This window comes from Oncorhynchus masou, chromosome 32 (assembly GCF_036934945.1).
Source record: "Oncorhynchus masou masou isolate Uvic2021 chromosome 32, UVic_Omas_1.1, whole genome shotgun sequence".
NCBI lineage: Eukaryota > Metazoa > Chordata > Actinopteri > Salmoniformes > Salmonidae > Oncorhynchus > Oncorhynchus masou.
Window position 1 is genome coordinate 10,981,560 of NC_088243.1, and position 26,724 is coordinate 11,008,283.

General features: G+C 46.6%; 1 protein-coding gene and 1 long non-coding RNA gene across 4 annotated transcripts; one reads left to right on the plus strand and one right to left on the minus strand.

The window, feature by feature from the left end:
- Positions 1–100: 100 nt before the first annotated feature.
- Positions 101–25,731, minus strand: LOC135525561 (sex comb on midleg-like protein 4). 3 transcript variants are annotated; one of them, XM_064953251.1, is made up of 9 exons: positions 25,473–25,731; positions 18,213–18,433; positions 17,817–18,040; positions 15,520–15,649; positions 5,137–5,337; positions 4,050–4,211; positions 3,132–3,350; positions 2,757–2,902; positions 101–1,686 (listed from the first exon to the last, which is right to left on the minus strand). In XM_064953251.1, the coding sequence occupies exons 3-9, from the start codon at positions 18,033–18,035 to the stop codon at positions 1,561–1,563; spliced, it is 1,203 nt and encodes a 400-aa protein (XP_064809323.1). In that variant the 5' UTR covers positions 18,036–18,040; positions 18,213–18,433; positions 25,473–25,731; the 3' UTR covers positions 101–1,560. The 3 variants fall into 3 exon arrangements, with proteins under 3 accessions (XP_064809323.1, XP_064809324.1, XP_064809322.1); XM_064953252.1 differs by lacking the exon at positions 25,473–25,731 and adding an exon at positions 18,753–19,034; XM_064953250.1 differs by lacking the exon at positions 18,213–18,433.
- LOC135525562 (uncharacterized) lies at positions 25,098–26,724 on the plus strand. Its single transcript, XR_010453181.1, has 2 exons — positions 25,098–25,219; positions 25,670–26,724. It is a non-coding gene; the product is annotated as an uncharacterized LOC135525562 (long non-coding RNA).

Sequence of the window (26,724 nt, forward strand, 5' to 3'; positions counted from 1 at the left end):
ATTGGGTAACATTTCATTATTATTTTTTAAATGAGTCCCAAGCTCGATTTCATTCTGAAAGATGCTTGATATCAACAAGAAATATGCTTGTGAGACCACACCTTGTTTCCTTAATATTTTCTTAATTTTATTACTTAGATAGGATAGACAGCCGGGTTAAATACACATTGATTGATTTCCATTTAAGTCTCACAACACAAAAGCAAACATGAGATATTCATTACATTGAGAACTTCTTCAGCACCAGTACAAATGAATGAATCCATACAGTGGTTATTCTCTGATTTACAGTGTAGATCTTTCCAATATTCTTTTCAAAATAAAAGACCTAGTCCCAGGTTGATTTGACTTGGCATGAATGACATGTAATTGTATCCAGCAGCACTGACGTACACAGGTTCCTAAGGAGTACACAAGCAATGCTATATGGCCTAATAACCCAACACTGTAGGTCAATTGAAGGTATGCAGTGAGGGTTCTCATCCATTGCTCTCCATCTCTGTTTCGAGAATGATATGTAGTAAAAAATGTCCATAGTAAATATATTGTGAGGAGGCAAGATCGAATCCCCGAGCTGACAAGGTAAAAATCTGTCATTCTGCCCTTGAACAAGGCAGTTAACCCACCGTTCCTCGGCCGTCATTGAAAATAAGAAACTGACTTGCCTAGTTAAATAAAGGTAAAATAAATAATAATTAAAAATAATTAAAAAAGAGGCTGGAGATCATTATTTTATTAAACTGTAGAAATGTCTCGTTATGTGTTGCAGCACAAACATGATCTTTTTGGCAATTTTATCAAAACAATATGTAAAACAATATGCAAAACCATTTTAGTTTACATTAATTTGTGTAAATAACAAAACCAAGTATAGTAATGTTTAACATCACTGTAGCTTCCTGTTTTTAAATCACATGCATTGATGTGTTAAGAACTTCATCAAACCAACCCTACTACATATTCAAGTCACTTTTGTAAAGGTATAGAATGAAACCATACGGGACCATTTTGATGTGTTTGTCACATTTGTGGAGACCCCTCTTTTCCTATATCTATTAAAACAAAGTTATTCCGCAGATTTGAGACCAAGTATAAATAACAGTTTATCTAAAATAATCCACACTTCTCAACAGATCATAAACGTAACTTGGTATGTTTTACCAGGGCGCATAGGTGCCTTAATAAGCTAATTTATAGGACAGCTGTATCTCTCTTCCAGGTATTATCAACCAGTGTATCAGTTATGCATTCCACAATTTACACATTTTGTCATCTGTATAAACCAAAACCTTGTTTCAACAGAAAAACTAGAATATCCAAAAACGTATTCTGTCACGATCACATGATCACATTGTTTTCTTTAGATACATGATGTATGAAAATGCAAAAAATAATCAGTAAAATATAGCATCTCAAATGGCACCCTATTCCCTATATATTGAACTAGTTTTAACCAGGGCCAATAGGGCTACGGTCAAAACGAGTGGGTTACGGGTACCATTTGGAACGCATCCACAAAGTTGGGTCCCACAGATTGATGACGTGAAAAAATGTTCAGATTTAGAACTTGTTTTGTTTTAGTTTGTCGATGTGATAGCAGAGCTTCAGGGCTGGCCCCAGCTTCAGTCCTAGGTACTTCATCATCATGTCACTCTTTAGAAGTAACAGCGCGTTGCCATCTATCTCCTGTGGGATAGAAACAGAAGCTCAGGTTATATTAAATCTCCACTAAAAGTAAAGTGGACACATGTATCAGGGTTGTTTACTGAACTGGGAGTGACCTCAATCCTGGTAAGTATTTCAAAAAACATCACATCCAGATATAATCCAACCACTCAAATCAAAACATCACATCCAGATATAATCCAACCACTCAAATCAAAACATCACATCCAGATATAATCCAACCACTCAAATCAAAACATCACATCCAGATATAATCCAACCACTCAAATCAAAACATCACATCCAGATATAATCCAACCACTCAAATCAAAACATCACATCCAGATATAAACCAACCACTCAAATCAAAACATCACATCCAGATATAAACCAACCACTCAAATCAAAACATCACATCCAGATATAATCCAACCACTCAAATCAAAACATCACATCCAGATATAATCCAACCACTCAAATCAAAACATCACATCCAGATATAATCAACCACTCAAATCAAAACATCACATCCAGATATAATCAACCACTCAAATCAAAACATCACATCCAGATATAATCAACCACTCAAATCAAAACATCACATCCAGATATAATCAACCACTCAAATCAAAACATCACATCCAGATATAATCCAACCACTCAAATCAAAACATCACATCCAGATATAAACCAACCACTCAAATCAAAACATCACATCCAGATATAATCAACCACTCAAATCAAAACATCACACCCAGATATAATCCAACCACTCAAATCAAAACATCACATCCAGATATAATCAACCACTCAAATCAAAACATCACATCCAGATATAATCCAACCACTCAAATCAAAACATCACATCCAGATATAATCCAACCACTCAAATCAAAACATCACGTGAAACAGAACAACTGAAAAAGAAAAGGGATTTTCCCCAACTGTTGCAGATCCTGGCCTCAATCTCAATTTGTCTTTCAGCGATTCCTCACATCCTTGTCTCATCCAAGGCGTTTTGAGAAGGTTCGGAGAGTGGATACGAGGTATCAAGGAAATATTCATTATGAGTGAGCCCAGGGGTAGCCTACATGCTTCCTGAAGACGTCCACGTGAGGGCCCAGGGACTGCGGGTCAGCGTCTCTGATGAACCACACCACATCCTCTACACTCCAGGTGGAAGGGTCCTTACTGGGGGGCGGCTTGGACTCCTGGGAATCCTGAGATGGATTGTACGCTGCATGAGAAAAGAGAAAGATGTCAAGAAGGATTTCTATGCTGGTCTATTTTACCTGGTTAGGGCATTGTGATTATAGCAAGAAACACATTTTCCCCAAATCCCCAGGTTTTCCAGAAATCCCGGTTGGAAGATTCCCGGAATCGGAGGGAATATTCCGGAAAACCTGGGCATTTTGGGAAATTTACCGGAATTCTGCAAGCCTAGTCTCCACTCTCCAATTTCTCACCTATCCTGTTGCCTTCCAGGAAGGTGTTAGGGCTGGACGTCTGTCTACACATGCCCAAGGGGGAGGAGCCATTGGGGAACTGCTGCGAGGAGCGGAACCCATAGGATGGTTTGGATGAGTAGGAGGAGCTTATGGCACTGAAGGCGGAGTCACCTGGGTCCATTGAGTAGCGTTTGTCTGACGGGTCCAGAAGATACTCCTCTGGCATGGAGGTTTCAGCTGTGATATGAATGGAAAGAGATTACATAAGTAAAACATACTGGCAATACTTTGAATAACTTTCGATAGAAGCTGAAGCCTTTAAAGATGTCTATGAAATGTCCTTCTGTGGTTTTATGGTCCAATCGGAAGAAACAAACACTGTTTGGAGGGTTTCCCTGGTGTTCTTGTTTAGGTACAAGAGAATGTTCTAGGTAGTGTTCTGGCATGGAGGTCTCATTTGTTTAGGTTGGAATACAGGGATTTGGATAATGGATTAGGATTACCAGGGATTACACAACTAAAACACCAAATTATGTGTATTTGACAAAATGTCATTCTGTGCTTTCATGTGCAATCTGGCGTAATATAGCACAATATTTGAGGAACTGAGCCCACAAAATGTCTGAGGGGTGATATCTTCAAAACCTGGTGGTTCGAGCCCTGAATGCTGATTGGCTGAAAGCCGTGGTATATCAGACTGCAAACCAACGGGTATCACAAAACATTCATTTTTACAGGTCTAATTACCTTGGTAACCAGTTTATAATAGCAATAAGGCGTCTCAGGGGGTTCTGGTATATGGCCGATAAACCACACCTCCTCGGGCCTTATTGCTTAAACAATCAATGCATCATATCTGCACCTCTGCCTACAACATTTCCCTTGTGGGATAATGAAAGCATTTTGAATTAAATTAAATACAGGACAGTGCATTACCCTCTGATTGGTAGGAGGCATTATTATGCTGGGGGATTGGTTGGTCGCTGAAGAGGTTTTCACAGTGCAAACTGCGACAGAGCTTCTTGAGAAAGCGTAGAACGTAGCCCATGCTGTTGACCACAGGAAGACTCAGAAGGTGTTGCTTCCCATCGAAAGTGGCTGGAACACAAAGAAATACTTGATTAACCCCTTGAGTGGTGTCCCAGATGGGATCCTATTCCAGAGCCAATGGCATCTATGCATAGTCACTTCAATAACTCTACCTACATGTACATATACTTCAACTAACCGGTGCCAACGCACATTGACTCTGTACGGGTACCCCCCTGTATACAGTCTTGCTATTGTTGTTTTACTGCTGCTCTTTAATTACTTGTTACGTTTATCTCTTATTCTTGTCCGTATTTTTTGAAACTGCATTGTTGGTTAGGGGCTCGTAAGTAAGCATTTCACTGTAAGGTTGTATTTGGCTCATGTGACTAATAACATTTGATTTGAAGTGTTGCTCTGTGAATAGGGAGCTATTTGGGACGCAACGCTGGAATATATTTTAATTTCCCATCGCAGTAAATCTTGTTGCAGTTAACTTTGCTCCAGGGGACACATGTCTACAGCCATGTCTCAAAGCCACAGTTACAACCTCGGATGCCCAATGCATTTCATCCACTGACATTCAAAAGATGGAAATGGCCAAAAAAACCCGGGGTAACAGATCCGTATGTTCTCATGGTTACTAGATTATCTAATCAGTGTATGTCAATTTCTATCATTTCCCTCAGGCCAGTTGCTACGAATAAAATGAATAAATATAAAACCAAAATCTCAGTGACACTGTACAATAGGTGGGTCTGTGGTATTTTCCTAGTGGCCTGTGTTATGGTGAATCATGTCATTTTCTAACCTTTATTCAAAGCTTTTTCATCAAACTGTCTCTTTTTATTTGTATGTCAGATGGTCCAAGCACCATTCTCAGACAAATGCTTTCATTTTTGGTCTAATTCTCATTTCTGGAAAAGCTTAACATAAAAGGTTCAAATCCAGGTCATGTGACATGATTAACCAAAGCACGTGGCCCTAGTTATACCTGATATTTTCTCCCCTCCGTAGCCCTGTGTGAGGAGAGTGAACACGGCTTTCTGCTGGAAGGCGCTGTCGATGCACCCCTGGACGGCCTGCTGCAGCACCACCGAGGGCCTGTCAGGCCCAAAATGATCTGGGAGCTGCTGCAGCTTCTTCCTGTCCAGGTTAGGACCCATGTTGACATGCTTGTTGATGTAGATACACACTGCAGGATACACAAGAGTGGAGAGAGTGTGGGTTAGTTCTACTTGATGATGTACAAGCGAGGGTTAGTAACCATGTCAACCTGTTTGATGATGTACAAGCGAGGGTTAGTAACCATGTCAACCTGTTTGATGATGTACAAGCGAGGGTTGGTAACCATGTCCACCTGTTTGATGATGTACAAGCGAGGGTTAGTAACCATGTCAACCTGTTTGATGATGTACAAGCGAGGGTTAGTAACCATGTCAACCTGTTTGATGATGTACAAGCGAGGGTTAGTAACCATGTCCACCTGTTTGATGATGTACAAGCGAGGGTTAGTAACCATGTCAACCTGTTTGATGATGTAGGAGCGAGGGTTAGTAACCATGCCAACCTGTTTGATGATGTAGGAGCGAGAGTTAGTAACCATGTCAACCTGTTTGATGATGTACGAACAAGGGTTCGTAACCATGTCCACCTGTTTGATGATGTAGGAGCGAGGGTTAGTAACCATGTCAACCTGTTTGATGATGTAGGAGCGAGGGTTAGTAACCATGTCAACCTGTTTGATGATGTAGGAGCGAGGGTTAGTAACCATGTCCACCTGTTTGATGATGTAGGAGTGAGGGTTAATAACCATGTCAACCTGTTTGATGATGTAGGAGCGAGGGTTAGTAACCATGTCCACCTGTTTGATGATGTAGGAGCGAGGGTTAGTAACCATGTCAACCTGTTTGATGATGTACGAGCGAGGGTTAGTAACCATGTCAACCTGTTTGATGATGTAGGAGCGAGGGTTAGTAACCATGTCCACCTGTTTGATGATGTAGGAGCGAGGGTTAGTAACCATGTCAACCTGTTTGATGATGTAGGAGCGAGGGTTCGTAACCATGTCCACCTGTCTGATGATGTAGGAGCGAGGGTTAGTAACCATGTCCACCTGTTTGATGATGTAGGAGCGAGGGTTAGTAACCATGTCAACCTGTTTGATGATGTAGGAGCGAGGGTTAGTAACCATGTCCACCTGTTTGATGATGTAGGAGCGAGGGTTAGTAACCATGTCCACCTGTTTGATGATGTAGGAGCGAGGGTTAGTAACCATGTCAACCTGTTTGATGATGTAGGAGCGAGGGTTAGTAACCATGTCCACCTGTTTGATGATGTAGGAGCGAGGGTTAGTAACCATGTCCACCTGTTTGATGATGTAGGAGCGAGGGTTAGTAACCATGTCAACCTGTTTGATGATGTAGGAGCGAGGGTTAGTAACCATGTCAACCTGTTTGATGATGTAGGAGCGAGGGTTAGTAACCATGTCAACCTGTTTGATGATGTAGGAGCGAGGGTTAGTAACCATGTCAACCTGTTTGATGATGTAGGAGCGATGGTTAGTAACCATGTCAACCTGTTTGATGATGGTTAGTAACCATGTCAACCTGTTTGATGATGTAGGATCGAGGGTTAGTAACCATGTCCACCTGTTTGATGATGTAGGTCGAGGGTTAGTAACCATGTCAACCTGTTTGATGATGTAGGAGCGAGGGTTAGTAACCATGTCAACCTGTTTGATGATGTAGGAGCGAGGGTTAGTAACCATGTCAACCTGTTTGATGATGTAGGAGCGAGGGTTAGTAACCATGTCAACCTGTTTGATGATGTAGGAGCGAAGGTTAGTAACCATGTCAACCTGTTTGATGATGTAGGAGCGAGGGTTAGTAACCATGTCCACCTGTTTGATGATGTAGGAGCGAGGGTTAGTAACCATGTCCACCTGTTTGATGATGTAGGAGGGTTAGTAACCATGTCAACCTGTTTGATGATGTAGGAGCGAGGGTTAGTAACCATGTCAACCTGTTTGATGATGTAGGAGCGAGGGTTAGTAACCATGTCAACCTGTTTGATGATGTAGGAGCGAGGGTTAGTAACCATGTCAACCTGTTTGATGATGTAGGAGCGAGGTTAGTAACCATGTCACCTGTTTGATGATGTAGGAGCGAGGGTTAGTAACCATGTCAACCTGTTTGATGATGTAGGAGCGAGGGTTAGTAACCATGTCCACCTGTTTGATGATGTAGGAGCGAGGGTTAGTAACCAACCCATGTCCACCTGTTTGATGATGTAGGAGCGAGGGTTAGTAACCATGTCCACCTGTTTGATGATGTAGGAGCGAGGGTTAGTAACCATGTCAACCTGTTTGATGATGTCGAGGGTTAGTAACCATGTCAACCTGTTTGATGATGTAGGAGCGAGGGTTAGTAACCATGTCAACCTGTTTGATGATGTAGGAGCGAGGGTTAGTAACCATGTCCACCTGTTTGATGATGTAGGAGCGAGGGTTAGTAACCATGTCAACCTGTTTGATGATGTAGGAGCGAGGGTTAGTAACCATGTCCACCTGTTTGATGATGTAGGAGCGAGGGTTAGTAACCATGTCCACCTGTTTGATGATGTAGGAGCGAGGGTTAGTAACCATGTCAACCTGTTTGATGATGTAGGAGCGAGGGTTGTAACCATGTCCACCTGTTTGATGATGTAGGTTAGTAACCATGTCCACCTGTTTGATGATGTAGGAGCGAGGGTTAGTAACCATGTCCACCTGTTTGATGATGTAGGAGCGAGGGTTAGTAACCATGTCAACCTGTTTGATGATGTAGGAGCGAGGGTTAGTAACCATGTCCACCTGTTTGATGATGTAGGAGCGAGGGTTAGTAACCATGTCCACCTGTTTGATGATGTAGGAGCGAGGGTTAGTAACCATGTCAACCTGTTTGATGATGTAGGAGCGAGGGTTAGTAACCATGTCCACCTGTTTGATGATGTAGGAGCGAGGGTTAGTAACCATGTCCACCTGTTTGATGATGTAGGAGCGAGGGTTAGTAACCATGTCCACCTGTTTGATGATGTAGGAGCGAGGGTTAGTAACCATGTCAACCTGTTTGATGATGTAGGAGCGAGGGTTAGTAACCATGTCCACCTGTTTGATGATGTAGGAGCGAGGGTTAGTAACCATGTCCACCTGTTTGATGATGTAGGAGCGAGGGTTAGTAACCATGTCAACCTGTTTGATGATGTAGGAGCGAGGGTTAGTAACCATGTCAACCTGTTTGATGATGTAGGAGCGAGGGTTAGTAACCATGTCAACCTGTTTGATGATGTAGGAGCGAGGGTTAGTAACCATGTCCACCTGTTTGATGATGTAGGAGCGAGGGTTAGTAACCATGTCCACCTGTTTGATGATGTAGGAGCGAGGGTTAGTAACCATGTCAACCTGTTTGATGATGTAGGAGCGAGGGTTAGTAACCATGTCAACCTGTTTGATGATGTAGGAGCGAGGGTTAGTAACCATGTCAACCTGTTTGATGATGTAGGAGCGAGGGTTAGTAACCATGTCAACCTGTTTGATGATGTAGGAGCGAGGGTTAGTAACCATGTCAACCTGTTTGATGATGTAGGAGCGAGGGTTAGTAACCATGTCCACCTGTTTGATGATGTAGGAGCGAGGGTTAGTAACCATGTCAACCTGTTTGATGATGTAGGAGCGAGGGTTAGTAACCATGTCCACCTGTTTGATGATGTAGGAGCGAGGGTTAGTAACCATGTCCACCTGTTTGATGATGTAGGAGCGAGGGTTAGTAACCATGTCCACCTGTTTGATGATGTAGGAGCGAGGGTTAGTAACCATGTCAACCTGTTTGATGATGTAGGAGCGAGGGTTGTAACCATGTCCACCTGTTTGATGATGTAGGAGCGAGGGTTAGTAACCATGTCCACCTGTTTGATGATGTAGGAGCGAGGGTTAGTAACCATGTCAACCTGTTTGATGATGTAGGAGCGAGGGTTAGTAACCATGTCAACCTGTTTGATGATGTAGGAGCGAGGGTTAGTAACCATGTCCACCTGTTTGATGATGTAGGAGCGAGGGTTAGTAACCATGTCCACCTGTTTGATGATGTAGGAGCGAGGGTTAGCAACCATGTCAACCTGTTTGATGATGTAGGAGCGAGGGTTAGTAACCATGTCCACCTGTTTGATGATGTAGGAGCGAGGGTTAGTAACCATGTCCACCTGTTTGATGATGTAGGAGCGAGGGTTAGTAACCATGTCAACCTGTTTGATGATGTAGGAGCGAGGGTTAGTAACCATGTCAACCTGTTTGATGATGTAGGAGCGAGGGTTAGTAACCATGTCCACCTGTTTGATGATGTAGGAGCGAGGGTTAGTAACCATGTCAACCTGTTTGATGATGTTAGGTCAACCTGTTTGATGATGTAGGATGGTTAGTAACCATGTCAACCTGTTTGATGATGTAGGAGTGAGGGTTAGTAACCATGTCCACCTGTTTGATGATGTAGGAGCGAGGGTTAGTAACCATGTCCACCTGTTTGATGATGTAGGAGCGAGGGTTAGTAACCATGTCCACCTGTTTGATGATGTAGGAGCTGTTTGATGATGTAGGAGCGAGGGTAGTAACCATGTCAACCTGTTTGATGATGTAGGAGCGAGGGTTAGTAACCATGTCAACCTGTTTGATGATGTAGGAGCGAGGGTTAGTAACCATGTCAACCTGTTTGATGATGTAGGAGCGAGGGTTAGTAACCATGTAACCACTTGTTTGATGATGTAGGAGCGAGGGTTAGTAACCATGTCACCTGTTTGATGATGTAGGAGTGAGGGTTAGTAACCATGTCAACCTGTTTGATGATGTAGGAGTGAGGGTTAGTAACCATGTCAACCTGTTTGATGATGTAGGAGCGAGGGTTAGTAACCATGTCCACCTGTTTGATGATGTAGGAGCGAGGGTTAGTAACCATGTCCACCTGTTTGATGATGTAGGAGCGAGGGTTAGTAACCATGTCCACCTGTTTGATGATGTAGGAGCGAGGGTTAGTAACCATGTCCACCTGAGGGTTAGTAACCATGTCCACCTGTTTGATGATGTAGGAGCGAGGGTTAGTAACCATGTCCACCTGTTTGATGATGTAGGAGCGAGGGTTAGTAACCATGTCAACCTGTTTGATGATGTAGGAGCGAGGGTTAGTAACCATGTCCACCTGTTTGATGATGTAGGAGCGAGGGTTAGTAACCATGTCCACCTGTTTGATGATATAGGAGCGAGGGTTAGTAACCATGTCAACCTGTTTGATGATGTAGGAGCGAGGGTTAGTAACCATGTCAACCTGTTTGATGATGTAGGAGCGAGGGTTAGTAACCATGTCCACCTGTTTGATGATGTAGGAGCGAGGGTTAGTAACCATGTCAACCTGTTTGATGTACGTAGATACACACTGCAGGAGGGACAGTGGAGACAAAGATACTTAGGTCGGCTCCTTTGGTGACGTTGCTTTCCTTAAATTAACGAGTACAACATGCTTATAACTAACAGAATACAAATTACATTTGAAATGTGATTACCAACATGACTTTTCATAACACCCAAGATGTTTCACCAGACAAAGCATTATGGAGGGAGACATTGGAAAAGTGAGGCAAACTGTGAGCGCCTAGGGCCTTGTTTATCAGATGAGCATAAGCACAAAAAAAGACAACCTTGCGTGCACCACTTTTCCCGCAAAGATTGGTATTTATCAAATTAGAATTTGATGGGAAAGTGTCAACTTCTAGTGGTTGAAGAATTGTATTACAAGTCAATACTGTTGTTTTGAGTGTTTGACACTAAGGGAATTATAATCAAGCGTTGCTAGGAAAAACATTAAAACGTAGCCTAATGGTAAGATCACATCCTTCGTAGGAGCGCAACATCATTGTCTATTTAATCTCAGAGACTATACCAAGACAGGTGATATTATCACAATTATCTATTGACAAACAAAAGAAGTGTAGCATTTATTTATTTATTTATTGTTTGAACAGACGGTCAATCATCCAGAATGTGAGGTCAGTGTTGGGCACTTGCTATTGGCGGCATGCATTCTTAAATGTTACTGCAAAAGATTAAAACATTCTGCCCACACCTGGATAGAAATGTGATAACATTTGCTATTGTGCTTTTTCTTTTAGAAACTGTCATGGCCCAGTTCCAACATTCCCAAATCATACAGCAAATGACAGTGTTTTTGTTCCCATAAAAGGTGAATAGAGGGTGTTTTTGTTCCCATAAAAGGTGAATAGAGGGTGTTTTTGTTCCCATAAAAGGTGAATGGAGGGTGTTTTCCAGGCGGGTTTGTAGTACAAATATAGTATGGCTCTGATTTATCAATGAAAACATGTGTATATGTTGCGTACGACAGTTTGATAAATCCCAATAATTTGTTGTGCATGCAAATCCTACAATCTCCACATACGCCAGAAATTTGTACAACATTTACGCACGGTTGAAAAATGAGGCCCCAGGGGTGTGGCAGAGTGGGGGTGGGGCCTACCTGTGAGCACCAGGGGAGTGGCAGAGTGGGGGTGGGGCCTACCTGTGAGCACCTGGGGTGTGGCAGAGTGGGGGTGGGGCCTACCTGTGAGCACCTGGGGTGTGGCAGAGTGGGGGTGGGGCCTACCTGTGAGCACCAGGGGTGTGGCAGAGTGGGGGTGGGGCCTACCTGTGAGCACCAGGGGTGTGGCAGAGTGGGGGTGGGGCCTACCTGTGAGCACCTGGGGCGTGGCAGAGTGGGGGTGGGGCCTACCTGTGAGCACCTGGGGTGTGGCAGAGTGGGGGTGGGGCCTACCTGTGAGCACCTGGGGTGTGGCAGAGTGGGGGTGGGACTTACCTGTGAGCACCTGGGGTGTGGCAGAGTGGGGCCTACCTGTGAGCACCAGGGGTGTGGCAGAGTGGGGGTGGGGCCTACCTGTGAGCACCAGGGGTGTGGCAGAGTGGGGGTGGGGCCTACCTGTGAGCACCTGAGGTGTGGCAGAGTGGGGGTGGGGCCTACCTGTGAGCACCTGGGGTGTGGCAGAGTGGGAGTGGGGCCTACCCGTGAGCACCTGGGGCGTGGCAGAGTGGGGGTGGGGCCTACCTGTGAGCACCTGGGGCGTGGCAGAGTGGGGGTGGGGCCTACTTGTGAGCACCTGGGGCGTGGCAGAGTGGGTATTGTTACCTGTGAGCAACTGGGGCGTGGCAGAGTGGGTATAGTTACCTGTGAGCACCTGGAGCCTGGCGGGGGGGTATAGTTATCTGTGAGCACCTGGGGCCTGGCAGAGTGGGTATTGTTACCTGTGAGCACCTGGGGCCTGGCAGAGTGGGTATAGTTACCTGTGAGCACCTGGGGCGTGGCAGAGTGGGTATTGTTACCTGTGAGCACCTGGGGCGTGGCAGAGTGGGTATAGTTACCTGTGAGCACCTGGAGCCTGGCGGGGGGGGGGTATAGTTAACTGTGAGCACCTGGGGCCTGGCGGGGGGGGGGTATAGTTAACTGTGAGCACCTGGGGTGTGGCAGAGTGGGGGTGGGGCCTACCTGTGAGCACCTGGGGCGTGGCAGAGTGGGTATAGTTAACTGTGAGCACCTGGAGCCTGGCGGGGGGGGTATAGTTACCTGTGAGCACCTGGGGCCTGGCGGGGGGGGGGTATAGTTAACTGTGAGCACCTGGGGCCTGGCAGAGTGGGTATTGTTACCTGTGAGCACCTGGGGCGTGGCAGAGTGGGTATTGTTACCTGTGAGCACCTGGGGCGTGGCAGAGTGGGTACAGTTACCTGTGAGCACCTGGAGCCTGGCGGGGGGGTATAGTTAACTGTGAGCACCTGGGGCCTGGCAGAGTGGGGGTGGGGCCTACCTGTGAGCACCTGGGGCGTGGCAGAGTGGGGGTGGGGCCTACCTGTGAGCAACTGGGGCGTGGCAGAGTGGGTATTGTTACCTGTGAGCAACTGGGGTGTGGCAGATTGGGTATTGTTACCTGTGAGCACCTGGGGCGTGGCAGAGTGGGTATAGTTATCTGTGAGCACCTGGAGCCTGGCGGGGGGGGGGGTATAGTTACCTGTGAGCACCTGGAGCCTGGCGGGGGGGGGGGGGGTATAGTTAACTGTGAGCACCTGGGGCCTGGCGGGGGGGGTATAGTTAACTGTGAGCACCTGGGGCATGGGGGGGGGGGGGTATAGTTAACTGTGAGCACCTGGGGTGTGGCAGAGTGGGTATAGTTACCTGTGAGCACCTGGGGCGTGGCAGAGTGGGTATAGTTACCTGTGAGCACCTGGGGCGTGGCAGAGTGGGTATTGTTACCTGTGAGCACCTGGGGCGTGGCAGAGTGGGTATAGTTACCTGTGAGCACCTGGGGCGTGGCAGAGTGGGTATAGTTACCTGTGAGCACCTGGGGCATGGCAGAGTGGGTATAGTTACCTGTGAGCACCTGGAGCCTGGCGGGGGGGGTTTAGTTAACTGTGAGCACCTGGGGCCTGGCAGAGTGGGTATAGTTACCTGTGAGCACCTAGAGCCTGGCGGGGGCGGGGGGGGTATAGTTACCTGTGAGCACCTGGGGCGTGGCAGAGGGGGTATAGTTACCTGTGAGCACCTAGAGCCTGGCGGGGGCGGGGGGGGTATAGTTACATGTGAGCACCTAGAGCCTGGCGGGGGGCGGGGGGGTATAGTTACCTGTGAGCACCTAGAGCCTGGCGGGGGGCGGGGGGGGTATAGTTACCTGTGAGCACCTGGGGCGTGGCAGAGTGGGTATAGTTACCTGTGAGCACCTGGGGCGTGGCAGAGTGGGTATAGTTACCTGTGAGCACCTGGGGCGTGGCAGAGTGGGTATAGTTACCTGTGAGCACCTAGAGCCTGGCGGGGGCGGGGGGGTATAGTTACATGTGAGCACCTAGAGCCTGGCGGGGGCGGGGGGGGTATAGTTACCTGTGAGCACCTAGAGCCTGGCGGGGGCGGGGGGGTATAGTTACCTGTGAGCACCTGGGGCGTGGCAGAGTGGGTATAGTTACCTGTGAGCACCTGGGGCGTGGCAGAGTGGGTATAGTTACCTGTGAGCACCTGGGGCGTGGCAGAGTGGGTATAGTTACCTGTGAGCACCTGGGGCATGGCGGGGGGGGTATAGTTACCTGTGAGCACCTGGGGCGTGGCAGAGTGGGTATAGTTACCTGTGAGCACCTGGGGCATGGCGGGGGGGGGGGGTATAGTTACCTGTGAGCACCTGGGGCGTGGCAGAGTGGGTATAGTTACCTGTGAGCACCTGGGGCGTGGCAGAGTGGGTATAGTTACCTGTGAGCACCTGGGGCGTGGCAGAGTGGGTATAGTTACCTGTGAGCACCTGGGGCGTGGCGGGGGGGGGGGGTATAGTTACCTGTGAGCACCTGGGGCGTGGCAGAGTGGGTATAGTTACCTGTGAGCACCTGGGGCGTGGCGGGGGGGGGTATAGTTACCTGTGAGCACCTGGGGCGTGGCAGAGTGGGTATAGTTACCTGTGAGCACCTGGGGCGTGGCAGAGTGGGTATTGTTACCTGTGAGCACCTGGGGCATGGCGGGGGGGGGGGTATAGTTACCTGTGAGCACCTGGGGCGTGGCAGAGTGGGTATTGTTACCTGTGAGCACCTGGGGCATGGCGGGGGGGGGTATTGTTACCTGTGAGCACCTGGGGCGTGGCAGAGTGGGTATAGTTACCTGTGAGCACCTGGGGCGTGGCAGAGTGGGTATAGTTACCTGTGAGCACCTGGGGCGTGGCAGAGTGGGTATAGTTACCTGTGAGCACCTGGGGCATGGCGGGGGGGGTATAGTTACCTGTGAGCACCTGGGGCGTGGCAGAGTGGGTATTGTTACCTGTGAGCACCTGGGGCATGGCGGGGGGGGGTATAGTTACCTGTGAGCACCTGGGGCGTGGCAGAGTGGGTATAGTTACCTGTGAGCACCTGGGGCGTGGCAGAGTGGGTATAGTTACCTGTGAGCACCTGGGGCGTGGCAGAGTGGGTATAGGTACCTGTGAGCACCTGGGGCATGGCGGGGGGGGTATAGTTACCTGTGAGCACCTGGGGCGTGGCAGAGTGGGTATAGTTACCTGTGAGCACCTGGGGCATGGCGGGGGGGGTATAGTTACCTGTGAGCACCTGGGGCGTGGCAGAGTGGGTATAGTTACCTGTGAGCACCTGGGGCGTGGCGGGGGGGGGGTATAGTTACCTGTGAGCACCTGGGGCGTGGCAGAGTGGGTATAGTTACCTGTGAGCACCTGGGGCGTGGCGGGGGGGTATAGTTACCTGTGAGCACCTGGGGCGTGGCAGAGTGGGTATAGTTACCTGTGAGCACCTGGGGCGTGGCAGAGTGGGTATTGTTACCTGTGAGCACCTGGGGCGTGGCAGAGTGGGGGATGGTAGCAGCATCCTGGGGAATGGAGCTCATGTCTGGTTCTGGGGTGCTGCTGGGAGGAGAGATGGCCAGGGGATTCAGCACCATCCTGGGCTTCAGCTGCAGGAAGACAGGGGGTTGGATCTCAGTATCTAATTGTAAATAATACATGCAATTTAGCATACGAGTTTGTCCAAAGCGAATGAGTCACGCGTGCATACATTTTTACATATGGGTGGCCCACGGGAATCGAACCCACAACCCTCTTGTTGCAAGCGCCATGCCATACAGTCTGAGATAGCAACAATAGACTAAAAAATGATGGTTCTCAATTGGCATTAGTAAACACTCAACAGAAATCTACACATTGATATTTTTACTCAGAAACTTCTCCCCTCTTCGTATTGCAATATTTACCAAGCATTTCATTTTGCTAGGCATATACAGGACCAATCAGAATATCAATTAAAACTGTTTTCAATTAAACAAAGGCTACCTCATGTTATATATTACTCCCACTAAATATAAATGAAGTTAAGTCTGTCAAACTACATCATCATATGTATTTTATTAACATCCTGCATCCCCACTGGCCCCTCCCCTTTCTCTCTCCTCCAATCCCATCCCCTCTCCTCCAATCCCATCCTCTCTCCTTTCCCTCTCCTCCAATCCCGTCCCCTCTCCTTTCCCTCTCCTCCAATCCCATCCTCTCCTCCAATCCCATCCCCTCTCCTGTCCCTCTCCTCCAATCCCATCCTCTGTCCTTTCCCTCTCCTCCAATCCCATCCCCTCTCCTTTCCCTCTCCTCCAATCCCATCCCCTCTCCTTTCCCTCTCCTCCAATCCCATCCTCTGTCCTTTCCCTCTCCTCCAATCCCATCCCCTCTCCTCCAATCCCATCCTCTGTCCTTTCCCTCCTCCAATCCCATCCTCTGTCCTTTCCCTCTCCTCCAATCCCATCCCCTCTCGTTTCCCTCTCGTCCAATCCCATCCTCTGTCCTTTCCCTCCTCCAATCCCATCCTCTGTCCTTTCCCTCTCCTCCAATCCCATCCCATCCCCTCTCCTCCAATCCCATCCCCTCCCCTTTCCCTCTCCTCCAATCCCATCCCCTCCCCGTTCCCTCTCCTCCAATCCCATCCCCTCCCCGTTCCCTCTCCTCCAATCCCATCCCCTCCCCATTCCCTCTCCTCCAATCCCATCCCCTCCCCATTCCCTCTCCTCCAATCCCATCCCCTCCCCTTTTCCTCACCTCCAATCCCATCCCCTTCCCGTTCCCTCTCCTCCAATCCCATCCCCTCCCCTTTCCCCTCTCCTCCAATCCCATCCCCTCCCCTTTTCCTCACCTCCAATCCCATCCCCTTCCCGTTCCCTCTCCTCCAATCCCATCCCCTCCTCTTTCTCTCCCATCCCATCCCATCCTGCCCCTTTTTCTCCCCCCTTTCCCTCTCCTCCATTCCCATCCCCTCCCCTTTCCCCTCTCCTCCAATCCCATCCCCTCCCCTCTCCTCCAATCCCATCCCCTCCCCTTTCCCTCTCCTCCAATCCCATCCCCTCCCCTTTCCCTCTCTTCCCATCCTCTCCCATTTCCCTCCTCCAATCCCCTTCCCGTTCCCTCTCCTCCAATCCCATCCCCTCCTCTTTCTCTCCCATCCCATCCCATCCTGCCCCTTTTTCTCCCCCTTTCCCTCTCCTCCATTCCCATCCCCTCCCCTTTCCCCTCTCCTCCAATCCCACCCCCTCCCCTTTCCTCCAATCCCATCCCCTCTCCTTTCCCTCTCCTCCAATCCCATCCCCTCCCCTTTCCCTCTCCTCCAATCCCATCCCCTCCCCTTTCCCTCTCCTCCAATCCCATCCCCTCTCCCTCTCCTCCAATTCCATCCCCTCCTCTTTCTCGCTCTTCCCATCCCCTCCCCTTTCCCTCTCCTCCAATCCCATCCCCTCCCCTTTCCCTCTCCTCCAATCCCATCCCCTCCCCTTTCTCTCTCCACCCATCCCCTCTCTCTCTTCTTCCTTCCCCTCCTCTAATACCCTCTTCTTTCTCTCTCCTCCAATCCCATCCCCTCCCCTTTCTCTCTCCACCCATCCCCTCTCTCTCTCCTTCCATCCCCTCCTCTAATACCCTCTTCTTTCTCTCTCCACCCATCCCCTCCCCTCTCTCTCTCTCCTTCTATCCCTTCCTCTAATACCCTGTTCTTTCTCTCTCCTTCCATCCCTCCCCTCTCTCTCTCCTTCCATCCCCTCCTCTAATACCCTCTTCTTTCTCTCTCCTCCCATCCCTGACACTGACCTTGAAGCCAGGTTTTCTTCCCCTCTTCTTGGGCACTTTGAGGGGAGGGAGGGATTCAGGGTAGCGGGTTGGAAAATCCATCTTGCGATGTAGTGGGGGTCTCCCCCTCTTCCTGCCTGGGATCTTTCCTGGCTGGCTGGGGAGGAAGGAGGGAGACACTGCAGGCGACTGCATTTCACTGTTGCTGTCTGCTTTCTGTGCTGCTGCAGGTACACTCATTGGAGCTGGAGGGAGACACAGGAAGGAGGGAAACACAAAGGGATAAATAATTATATTAATTGAAGACTGCATGGCACATAATAAAAAACAGTGCAGTCCATCCTATCCAGTCCATCCTATCCTCAATGTGCATGAACCCCAACATTCTGTCTGCTTGTCTCCCAGAGCTTCCATTACCTGATCTCCTTTGATCTAGAACGCTTGAGAACCAAGCTCTTCCCTTCTTAGATCCCGGTTAGATTCCAGAATAGCAGAAGAAGGTTCTAAACCCTGCACACTGCCTCAGCAGGCTGTTGAAGCCATCTTGCCTTTAGCTGCTGTGCTGTATGTTTTCTCTCTGCTCCTCTCGTCTCTGCTGCACGGCACACAGGCTGGCTGGCTTCAGACTCCTCATTACACTAATGCATTCAGCAGTGGCAGAGGAAGGGGGGGGATTGACTTCACCATGGCTACACAGCTATGAATTAGCATTACGATGACAGCGCTCACTATAATCTTAGAAAAGCAGCAGCCTCAAGAGCCAGCCTAGCCTACTGATGAAAACAACATCAACATGCATGTGTCATATGTAGAGCGCAGAAGGCTAGACACGCAGGCAATGCTGAATCATTACAGTGGTTAAAACCTAGCATTAGCATGCAGCATGCTTCATCCTTCCTTTGTGCAGACAAAGACAACAGAAAATAAAGGGATGGAACAGAGGCGGTATGCACACACCATCAGAATGAATGAGGATTGGAGAGCATGTCCCTGTTCAGTGGTTCTCCTATTGAATCCCCCTCTGTCCTGTCTGTGTCTTTGCCTGCTTCTAAATGTCTTCAACTGCACCGCAGAGCGGAATCTCCAAGCAAGGCGGATTCCACTGTAATGGTGTGTGTGTGTGTGTGTGTGTGTGCCAGTGCTGGGAAACATTCTCCCGTTGTCATGGCAACAAGCCTGTAACACCCTGCCGGCTGTATCTCCCATGTCTTGCTGCTTGATACTCAGGCCCAAAACTGGGTGGATGTATAATTGGTATAGAAGACACCCTCAAACCAACCACTAATTACAATAGGAATTCATTTGAAAGTGTTGAGAGTGTACATAGATGTGTGTGTGTGTGTGTGTGTGTGTGTGTGTGTGTGTGTGTGTGTGTGTGTGCCCCGCGATTAGTGCTTTTTTAGGTCGGTTCGGTTTCAATTTTAATACACTATCCATTATGTGGGTTGAATGCTGTAACAACACAGAATAATATAATGAATAAAGTCCCATGATGGTAGGGACTGTCCATTACTGCTTATCACTTCTTAACCATCAGTTATTCACATGACTTTAATAAAATATTTCAGTTGTTGTGTACACTGAGTGGACAAAACATTAAGAACTCCTGCTCTTTCCACGACATAGACTGACCAGGTGAATCCAGGTGAATGTTATGATCCCTTATTGATGTCACGTTAAATCCACTTCAATCAGTGTAGATGAAGGGGAGGAGACAGGTTAAATAAGGATTTTTAAACCTTGAGACAACTGAGACATGGATTTTGTGTGTGTCATTCAGAGGGTGAATGGGCAAGACAAAATATTTAAATGCCTTTGAACGGGGTATGGTAGTAGCTGCCAGGCGCACCGGTTTGTGTCAAGAACTGCAAGCCTGCTGGGTTTTTCCCTCAACAGTTTCCCGTCTGCATCAAGATTGGTCCACCACCCAAAGGACATCCAGCCAACTTGACACAACTGTGGGAAGCATTGGGGTCAACATGGGCAAGCATCCCTGTGGAACACTTTTGACACTTTGTCGAGTTCATGTCCCCATGAATTGAGGCTGTTCTGAGGGCAAAAGGGAGGGGGTGCTGCAACTCAATATTAGGAAGGTGTCCTTAATGTCTGGTATACTTGTGTATATTACATTTGTTTTATTTGATTACTTTATTATTTCATTCCAAGTCATCGTCTCACCTCTAAAGCTGCTGCCTGACAAAATCACTATTTTAGTAGTTGTTCAAAATAAATAAGGCATACTTTTATGACTGCTGAATACCAATGATCAATCACTTAATGTATTTTCAGTTAAAGATACATGTACAGTACCTTGAGCAACTGCTCTAAATCCCCCTTGATCGTGCATTGTTCAGTCGCACTCACTCTCTCTAACATAGCAGGCATAAAATAAACACACCGGACAATAGGTGCGCTATGGATTCTGTTCAATGTAGTTCATTTCCACTTTTTCTGCGCTAAACTATGTAGACTATTGGCCTGTTGTAAACTACAACTACATCGCACAGTTCGGGCTTGATCTGATTTAGCCTATCTGTACAGAAACTGCATTGAGCTCATGGAAAATACAGAACGAAATGTAATTCAAATGTAAAAAAATATATGAAAAATATTTTTTCAGAATTTTAAAAAAACAATTTGTGACATACAATTGGTAGTTACAGTCTTGTCCCATCGCTGCATCTCCCTTACGGACTCGAGAGATGCAAAGGTAGACAACCCACACGGCTTCTTAATACACTTAACCCGGAAGTCAGCCACACCAACGTGTCGGAGGAAACGCCGTACAGCTGCAGTCTGAAGTCATGCGCCAGACCGCCACAAGGAGTCGCCCAAACCCTCCCCTAACCCGGACGACGCTGGGCCAATTGTCTGCCGCCTCAGGGGTCTCCCTGTAGCAGCCGGCTGTAACACAGCCCGGGATCGAACTCGGATCTGTAGTGACGCCTCTAGCATTGCGATGCAGTGCCTTAGACCGCTGCGGCAATCCAGAGGCTTTAATTAAAGTTGTTTAAAAAATGAAAAAGAACATACTTTCTGGTTAATCGCTCAGCACTAGTGTGTGTTGGTGTGAGTGTGTTTCAGAATGCAGTCACTGGGGTGATTTCATCCCAGGAACTGTGTTTAAAGTCATTGTCAATCTATTGCTCGTGTCCATTTCCAGAGTGGTAGGCTTCAGAAATCAGCAATTTGTCCAGTTTTTTTGAGCACAGTCTTACCACAATTATGTGAATAATTTAATGAATATAGCTGGCACACCTGGTTGTGTATTCTACATCCCTATGAACATGTTAAGATATTATTGGGCATACTACCATTATATTTCATACAGGCATGGTCATGTGGAATTGATCCAATACGACCCCATTGAGTTGTTTGGCGGCCATATTGGCCTTGTATCCGCAAATCTTTTTAAAACCCTGTTCTAGCTATGTGTGTGCAATTTGGTGCTTCTATCACTAAACATACAATCCAAAAACATAGCTTTCCCACTACATTTTTCTGGAAAACTAAAATCCGTCTTACCTTATTTCTACCAGCATGTCACGTGTGCAACTAGAGGTGTCACACCCTGATCTGTTTCATCTGTCCTAGTGATTGTCTCCACCCCCTCCAGGTGTCACTTATTTTCCCTGTTGTATCTATCCCTGTGTTTCCTGTCTCTCTGTGCCAGTTTGTCTTGTATGTTTTTCAAGTCAACCAATGTGTTTTCCCGTACTTGCTTCTATTCGCTTTTTTGCTAGTCCTCCCGGTTTTGACCCTTGCCTATTTTCTGGAGTCCATACCCACCTGCCTGACCAGTCTGCCTGCCCTGCCATGACCTCGAGCCTGCCTGCCACTCTATACCTCCTGGACTCTGAACTGGTTTTGACCTTTTTCCTGTCCATTATCTTGCCTACCCCTTTTGGATTGTTGATAAATATCAAAGACTCAAACCATCTGCCTCGTGTGTCTATATCTGGGTCTCGTCTTGTGCCCTTATAAGAGGTATATAAAAAAGTCACCTTTACTCCACACACACACAAAGCTCTCCTTTGCCCTCCATTTGGAAAATCTTACCATAACTCTATCCTCCTGATTCCTGCATACAAGCAAAAACTCAAACACTAAGTACCAGTAACGCGCTCAATATGGAAGTGGTCTGATGAAGTGGATACTAAGCTACAGAACGGTTTCACTAGCACAGACTGGAATATGTTCCGGGATTCATCCGATCAATGGTATTGAGGAGTTTACCACATCAGTCATTGGCAACGTTGTCCCCACAGTGACCGTATGTACACTGTACGTATCCCAACCAGAAGCCACTGATTACAGGTGACATCCGCACTGAGAGCTAGAGGCTAGAGCTGTCGCGTTCAAGGAGCGGGACACTAATCCGGACGCTTATAAGAAATCCTGCTACGCCCTCTGACAAACCATCAAACAGGCAAAGTGTCAATACAGGACTAATATCAACTCCTACTACACCGGCTTTGACGCTCGTTAGATATGGCAGGGCTAGCACACTATCACAGTTTACAAAGAGAAACCCAGCCGCGAGCTACCCAGTGATGCGAGCCTACCAGATGAGCTAAATGCTTTCTATGCTCACTTCAAGGCAAGCAACACTGAACCATGCATGAGAGCACCAGCGGCTCCGGACGACTGTGTAATCACGCTCTCTGTAGCCAATGTGAGTAAGACCTTGAAACAGGTTAACATTCACCAGAAAAATGACCAGGATGTGTACTCAGAGCATGTGCTGACCAGCTGGCGAGTGTCATCACTGACATTTTAAACCTCTCCCTTATCCAGTCTATAATACCTACATGTTTCAAGCAGACCACTATAGTCCCTGTGCCCAAGAACTCCAAGGTAACCTGTCTAAATGACTATCACCACGTAGCACTCATATCTGTAACCATGAAATGCTTTGAAAGGCTGGTCATGGCTCACATCAACACCATCATCCCAGACACCCTGGACCCAGTCCTATTCCCATTCCACACTGCCCTTTCCCACCTGGACAAGAACACCTACGTGAGAATGCAGTTCATTGACTTCAGCTCAGAATTCAACACCATAGTGGCCTCCAAGGTCATCACTAAGCTAAGGACCCTGTGACTGAACACCTCCCTCTGCAACTGGATCCTGAACTTCCTGACGGGCCACCCCCAGGTGGTAAGGGTAGGCAACAACGCATCTGCCACGCTGACCCTCGACACGGGGCCCCCTCAGGGGACATGCTTCATCTCCAACCTGTACTCCCTGTTCACCCACGTTCACCAACACCATCATTAAGTTTGCAGATGACACAACGGTGGTAGGCCTGATCACCGATGACGATGAGACAGCCTATAGGGAGGAGGTCAGAGACCTGGTAGTGTGTTGGCAGAATAACAACCTCTCCCTCAACGTCAGCAATTCAAAGGAGCTGATCGTGGACTACAGGAAATGGAGGGCTGAGCACGTCACTATTCACATCGACGGAGCTGTAGTGGAGTGTGTCGAGAGCTTCAAGTTTCTCTGTGTCCACATCACTAAGGATCTATCATGGTCCACACACACCAACACAGTCGTGAAGAGGGCACAACAACGCCTCTTCGCCCTCAGAAGGCTGAAAAAAATTGGCACGCACCATTGAGTGCATCTTGACTGGCTGCATCACCGCTTGGTATAGCACGGCTTGGTATAGCAACTGCTTGGCATCCGTCCGCAAAGTGCTACAGAGAGTAGTGCGTACAGCACAGTACATCACTAGGACCGAGCTCTCTGCCATCCAGGACCTCTATACCAGGTGGTGTCAGAGAAAGGCCCTAAAAATTGTCAAAGACTCCAGCCACCCAAGTCACCGCAAGCGGTACCGATGTACCACATCTGGAACCAACAGAGTCCTGAACAGCTTCTTCCCCCAAGCCATAAGACTGTGAAATACTGTAGTTAGTTTAATAGGTAACCAAATACTGTAGCGACCAGGACTATCTGCATTGACCCTTTTGGTAACACTTTATTGGACACCTAGCGTCATAACACGGTCATAACCATGTCATAGCACTGTCATAACACTGTAATGACACATATATTGTGACATACAAGTATATTGCAATATTTTATGTTTGGTTATGACACCTACATAAGAGTGTCAAAGCCCACAATCCTAACACACAAGGCAAACCATTCCATTCTACTTATAAATAGTATGTTAAGTAACATTTCCTAAAATTGACCATTTCATTACCATTGTAAATGTACACACATGGATGACAAATATGTACCTAACCCAATGCTATATCGCAGATGTTTTTATTGAACCTTTATTTAACTAGGCAAGTCAGTTAAGAACACATTCTTATTTACAATGACGTCCTACACTGGCCAAACCCGGACGACGCTGGGACAATTGTGTGCCACCCTATGGGACTTCCAATCACGTCCAGTTCTGATACAGTCTGGATTCGAACAAGGGTGTCTGTAGTGATGCCTCAAGCACTGAGATGTAATGCCTTAGACTGCTGTGCCACTCGGGAGACTGGGACTGATGACTGGGATGAATGCGCCAACAGGACAAAACACCCTCTTTGGGACTTATGACTGACATAAGGTTATTCAGGATAAAAAATAAGCGGAATGGAGCTAGGCACAGGCAAAATAAGTCAATGGGTAGTAATACTTTCTGAAGGCACTGTACATCCGTTGAAACATAATTTCATGAACTTTCAAAACCACTTGTCAAACATTATCTGGGTTTCCTTTATAAAGCAATTTATACAGGTCATTCTGATATGTACACTAGAGGTCAAATGTCAAAGTTCCGTTGACGTGAACATTCCCGAAATTGTATCTGATGGATAGCTGTTAATCTTAGCTGTTCAATTATATCTGATTAATGGGTATATGTGGGCAATAACTTGTATACTGACATTGTTTTGTCATAGTAAAATCCCTATGGGAAAAATGTATGAGATGGAGGAATGAAGTAAAGAGTGATAACACAGAGAAAGCTGCCATTGCTGCACTGCTAACACACATGTTCCAACTAGGGACATAGACCAAGAAACCCACGATAAGGCATCTTCACGAATTTAGGGATCTGGCCCATAGACTATTACTGCCAATGCCATTCATTGCCAATTGAGATCAAATAGACCAACACTGCAAAACAAATGTGCATATTTAGTAAGCTACTTTATTCTTTATTCATGAAAAAAAATAAGCATAATGTGAACTGCAGTCCTTAACTAAATGAGAAATACAGCCCTCTCCTGGCTCACTTAAGAATAATTTTGTTAATTTTTCCTGATTCAATAAAGTTGCATTTGAAGCCAAAATGGCGACGTGCATGTTGTCGTCAAAAATGTCGTCCATCATTAGACTTCTACTGAAAGAGCGGTCCTGTTCCTCGACAACGGTATGTAACGGTGTGACAGAAATTTCCAGACGAGGTGAGAATATTATTTTGGTATCAATTTGTTATTATTTGTTATTATTTTGGTGTGTCGTTTCAACTGACAGTTAATAGTTAGTATAGCTAAAGTTAGCGAGTTACCTTAACCTGTCAAACTTCATTTCATTCCAGACTTGTCCAGTCAGGCTGGCTAACTAATTAACTGGCAACAAGCACATAAATCAGCCATTATTATAATGACATCAATAGCTAGCTAGCTAGCTGCATTGTTACGGTGCTGACAAACGTACCTTTTTGAGACGAGGGAATAACGAATCGCTGACAAATCTTTGGACAGCTTTCTTGTTAACTTCGTAACGTTAACTGGATAACAGTTTTTGCTCCTCTAAACACGTAACGTTAAACCTCCACAGGGGTCTAGCTATATATCTTACTACCACAGCATCGGGATGTTAACGTTAATTCCGTGATCTTGTCTACTGGTCAGGCTACTCGACAGATGGAGATGCTCTCCAGACTGCTGCAGAAGACAGCAATGCCGCCGCAGCGTACAGCGGACCGCTGGAGCACTACACCTGGACTGGGCGCTGCGAGAGGACCCGCATCAGAAAGCCGTGGTTCAGACCTTGGATAAAATGCACAAAACCCTACGAGGTTACAGCAACCAGCTTCGGTTCTCGAAAAACATTGTCCTTGTCAACCAATTACTTAGTATTAGTGGGAATCTATTTACCCTGCGAGAATTAATGGAAAGATAGAACTTTGAGGTTTCAAGCAAGGAATATGACACTGTTATAAAATCTATACCTTGTGGGATAAAATATTTACTTCAGAATAATGCATATTTTGGAACATTTATTGTAAGCGATATTCAGATGAATAGCATAGGGTTACTAGATAAGAACTTCAACAATTGTTTATTAAGGGATATTTTCTACAGGAATTATATCCCCTCTGCTATATTTTGTTGGACTTCATCGTTTGATGTAAACTGGCACCGTGCTTGGCTCACTCCAACAAAGGTATGGTGACCAATAAAGTAAAGGAGATCTTCTTTAAGATTATCCATTGATTCTACCCGTGTAATCGCTTGATTTCTAAATATATACCTAATACCAGTGAATAAAGTTTTTGTGAGCTAGAAACTGAATCTGTCATTGTTTCATAGTGCGGTGTTCTGGACTGATAAACTATATCTTGGAAACATAATGCATTCAACCATTGAAATATCTAAGTTTGACATATTGTTTTACTACAGTGTTTCCGCAATTGCGTGTCAGTATGTTATAAATATCTTTATTTTATTAGGAACATTTTTCATTCACAAATCATTTTATGAAGAAAAAGCCCATTTAATTTTTGTATCTGATTTGGAGAACTATTTCGAATCATTCAAACGTATACAAAATGTAAAAAAATATATTCGCTACATGTCGGTATTTGATATGTGGATTTGTATTTAGTTTTCTTCAGTCTTTTGTGTAATTCCTCTGGCTGTTCTGTTTTGCATGTTACTGTTTAATAAAATTATAAATACAGCAA

Excerpts from the sequence above, each read along its gene's own strand:
- LOC135525561 (XM_064953250.1), bottom strand. The coding sequence starts at position 18,035 with ATGAGTGTACCTGCAGCAGCACAGAAAGCAGACAGCAACAGTGAAATG. Across the intron at positions 2,903-3,131 it reads CCTGGAAGGCAACAGGATAG|CGTACAATCCATCTCAGGAT; the intron begins GTGAGAAATTGG and ends TTTCTCATGCAG. Across the intron at positions 1,687-2,756 it reads TGGACGTCTTCAGGAAGCAT|GAGATAGATGGCAACGCGCT; the intron begins GTAGGCTACCCC and ends TCTATCCCACAG.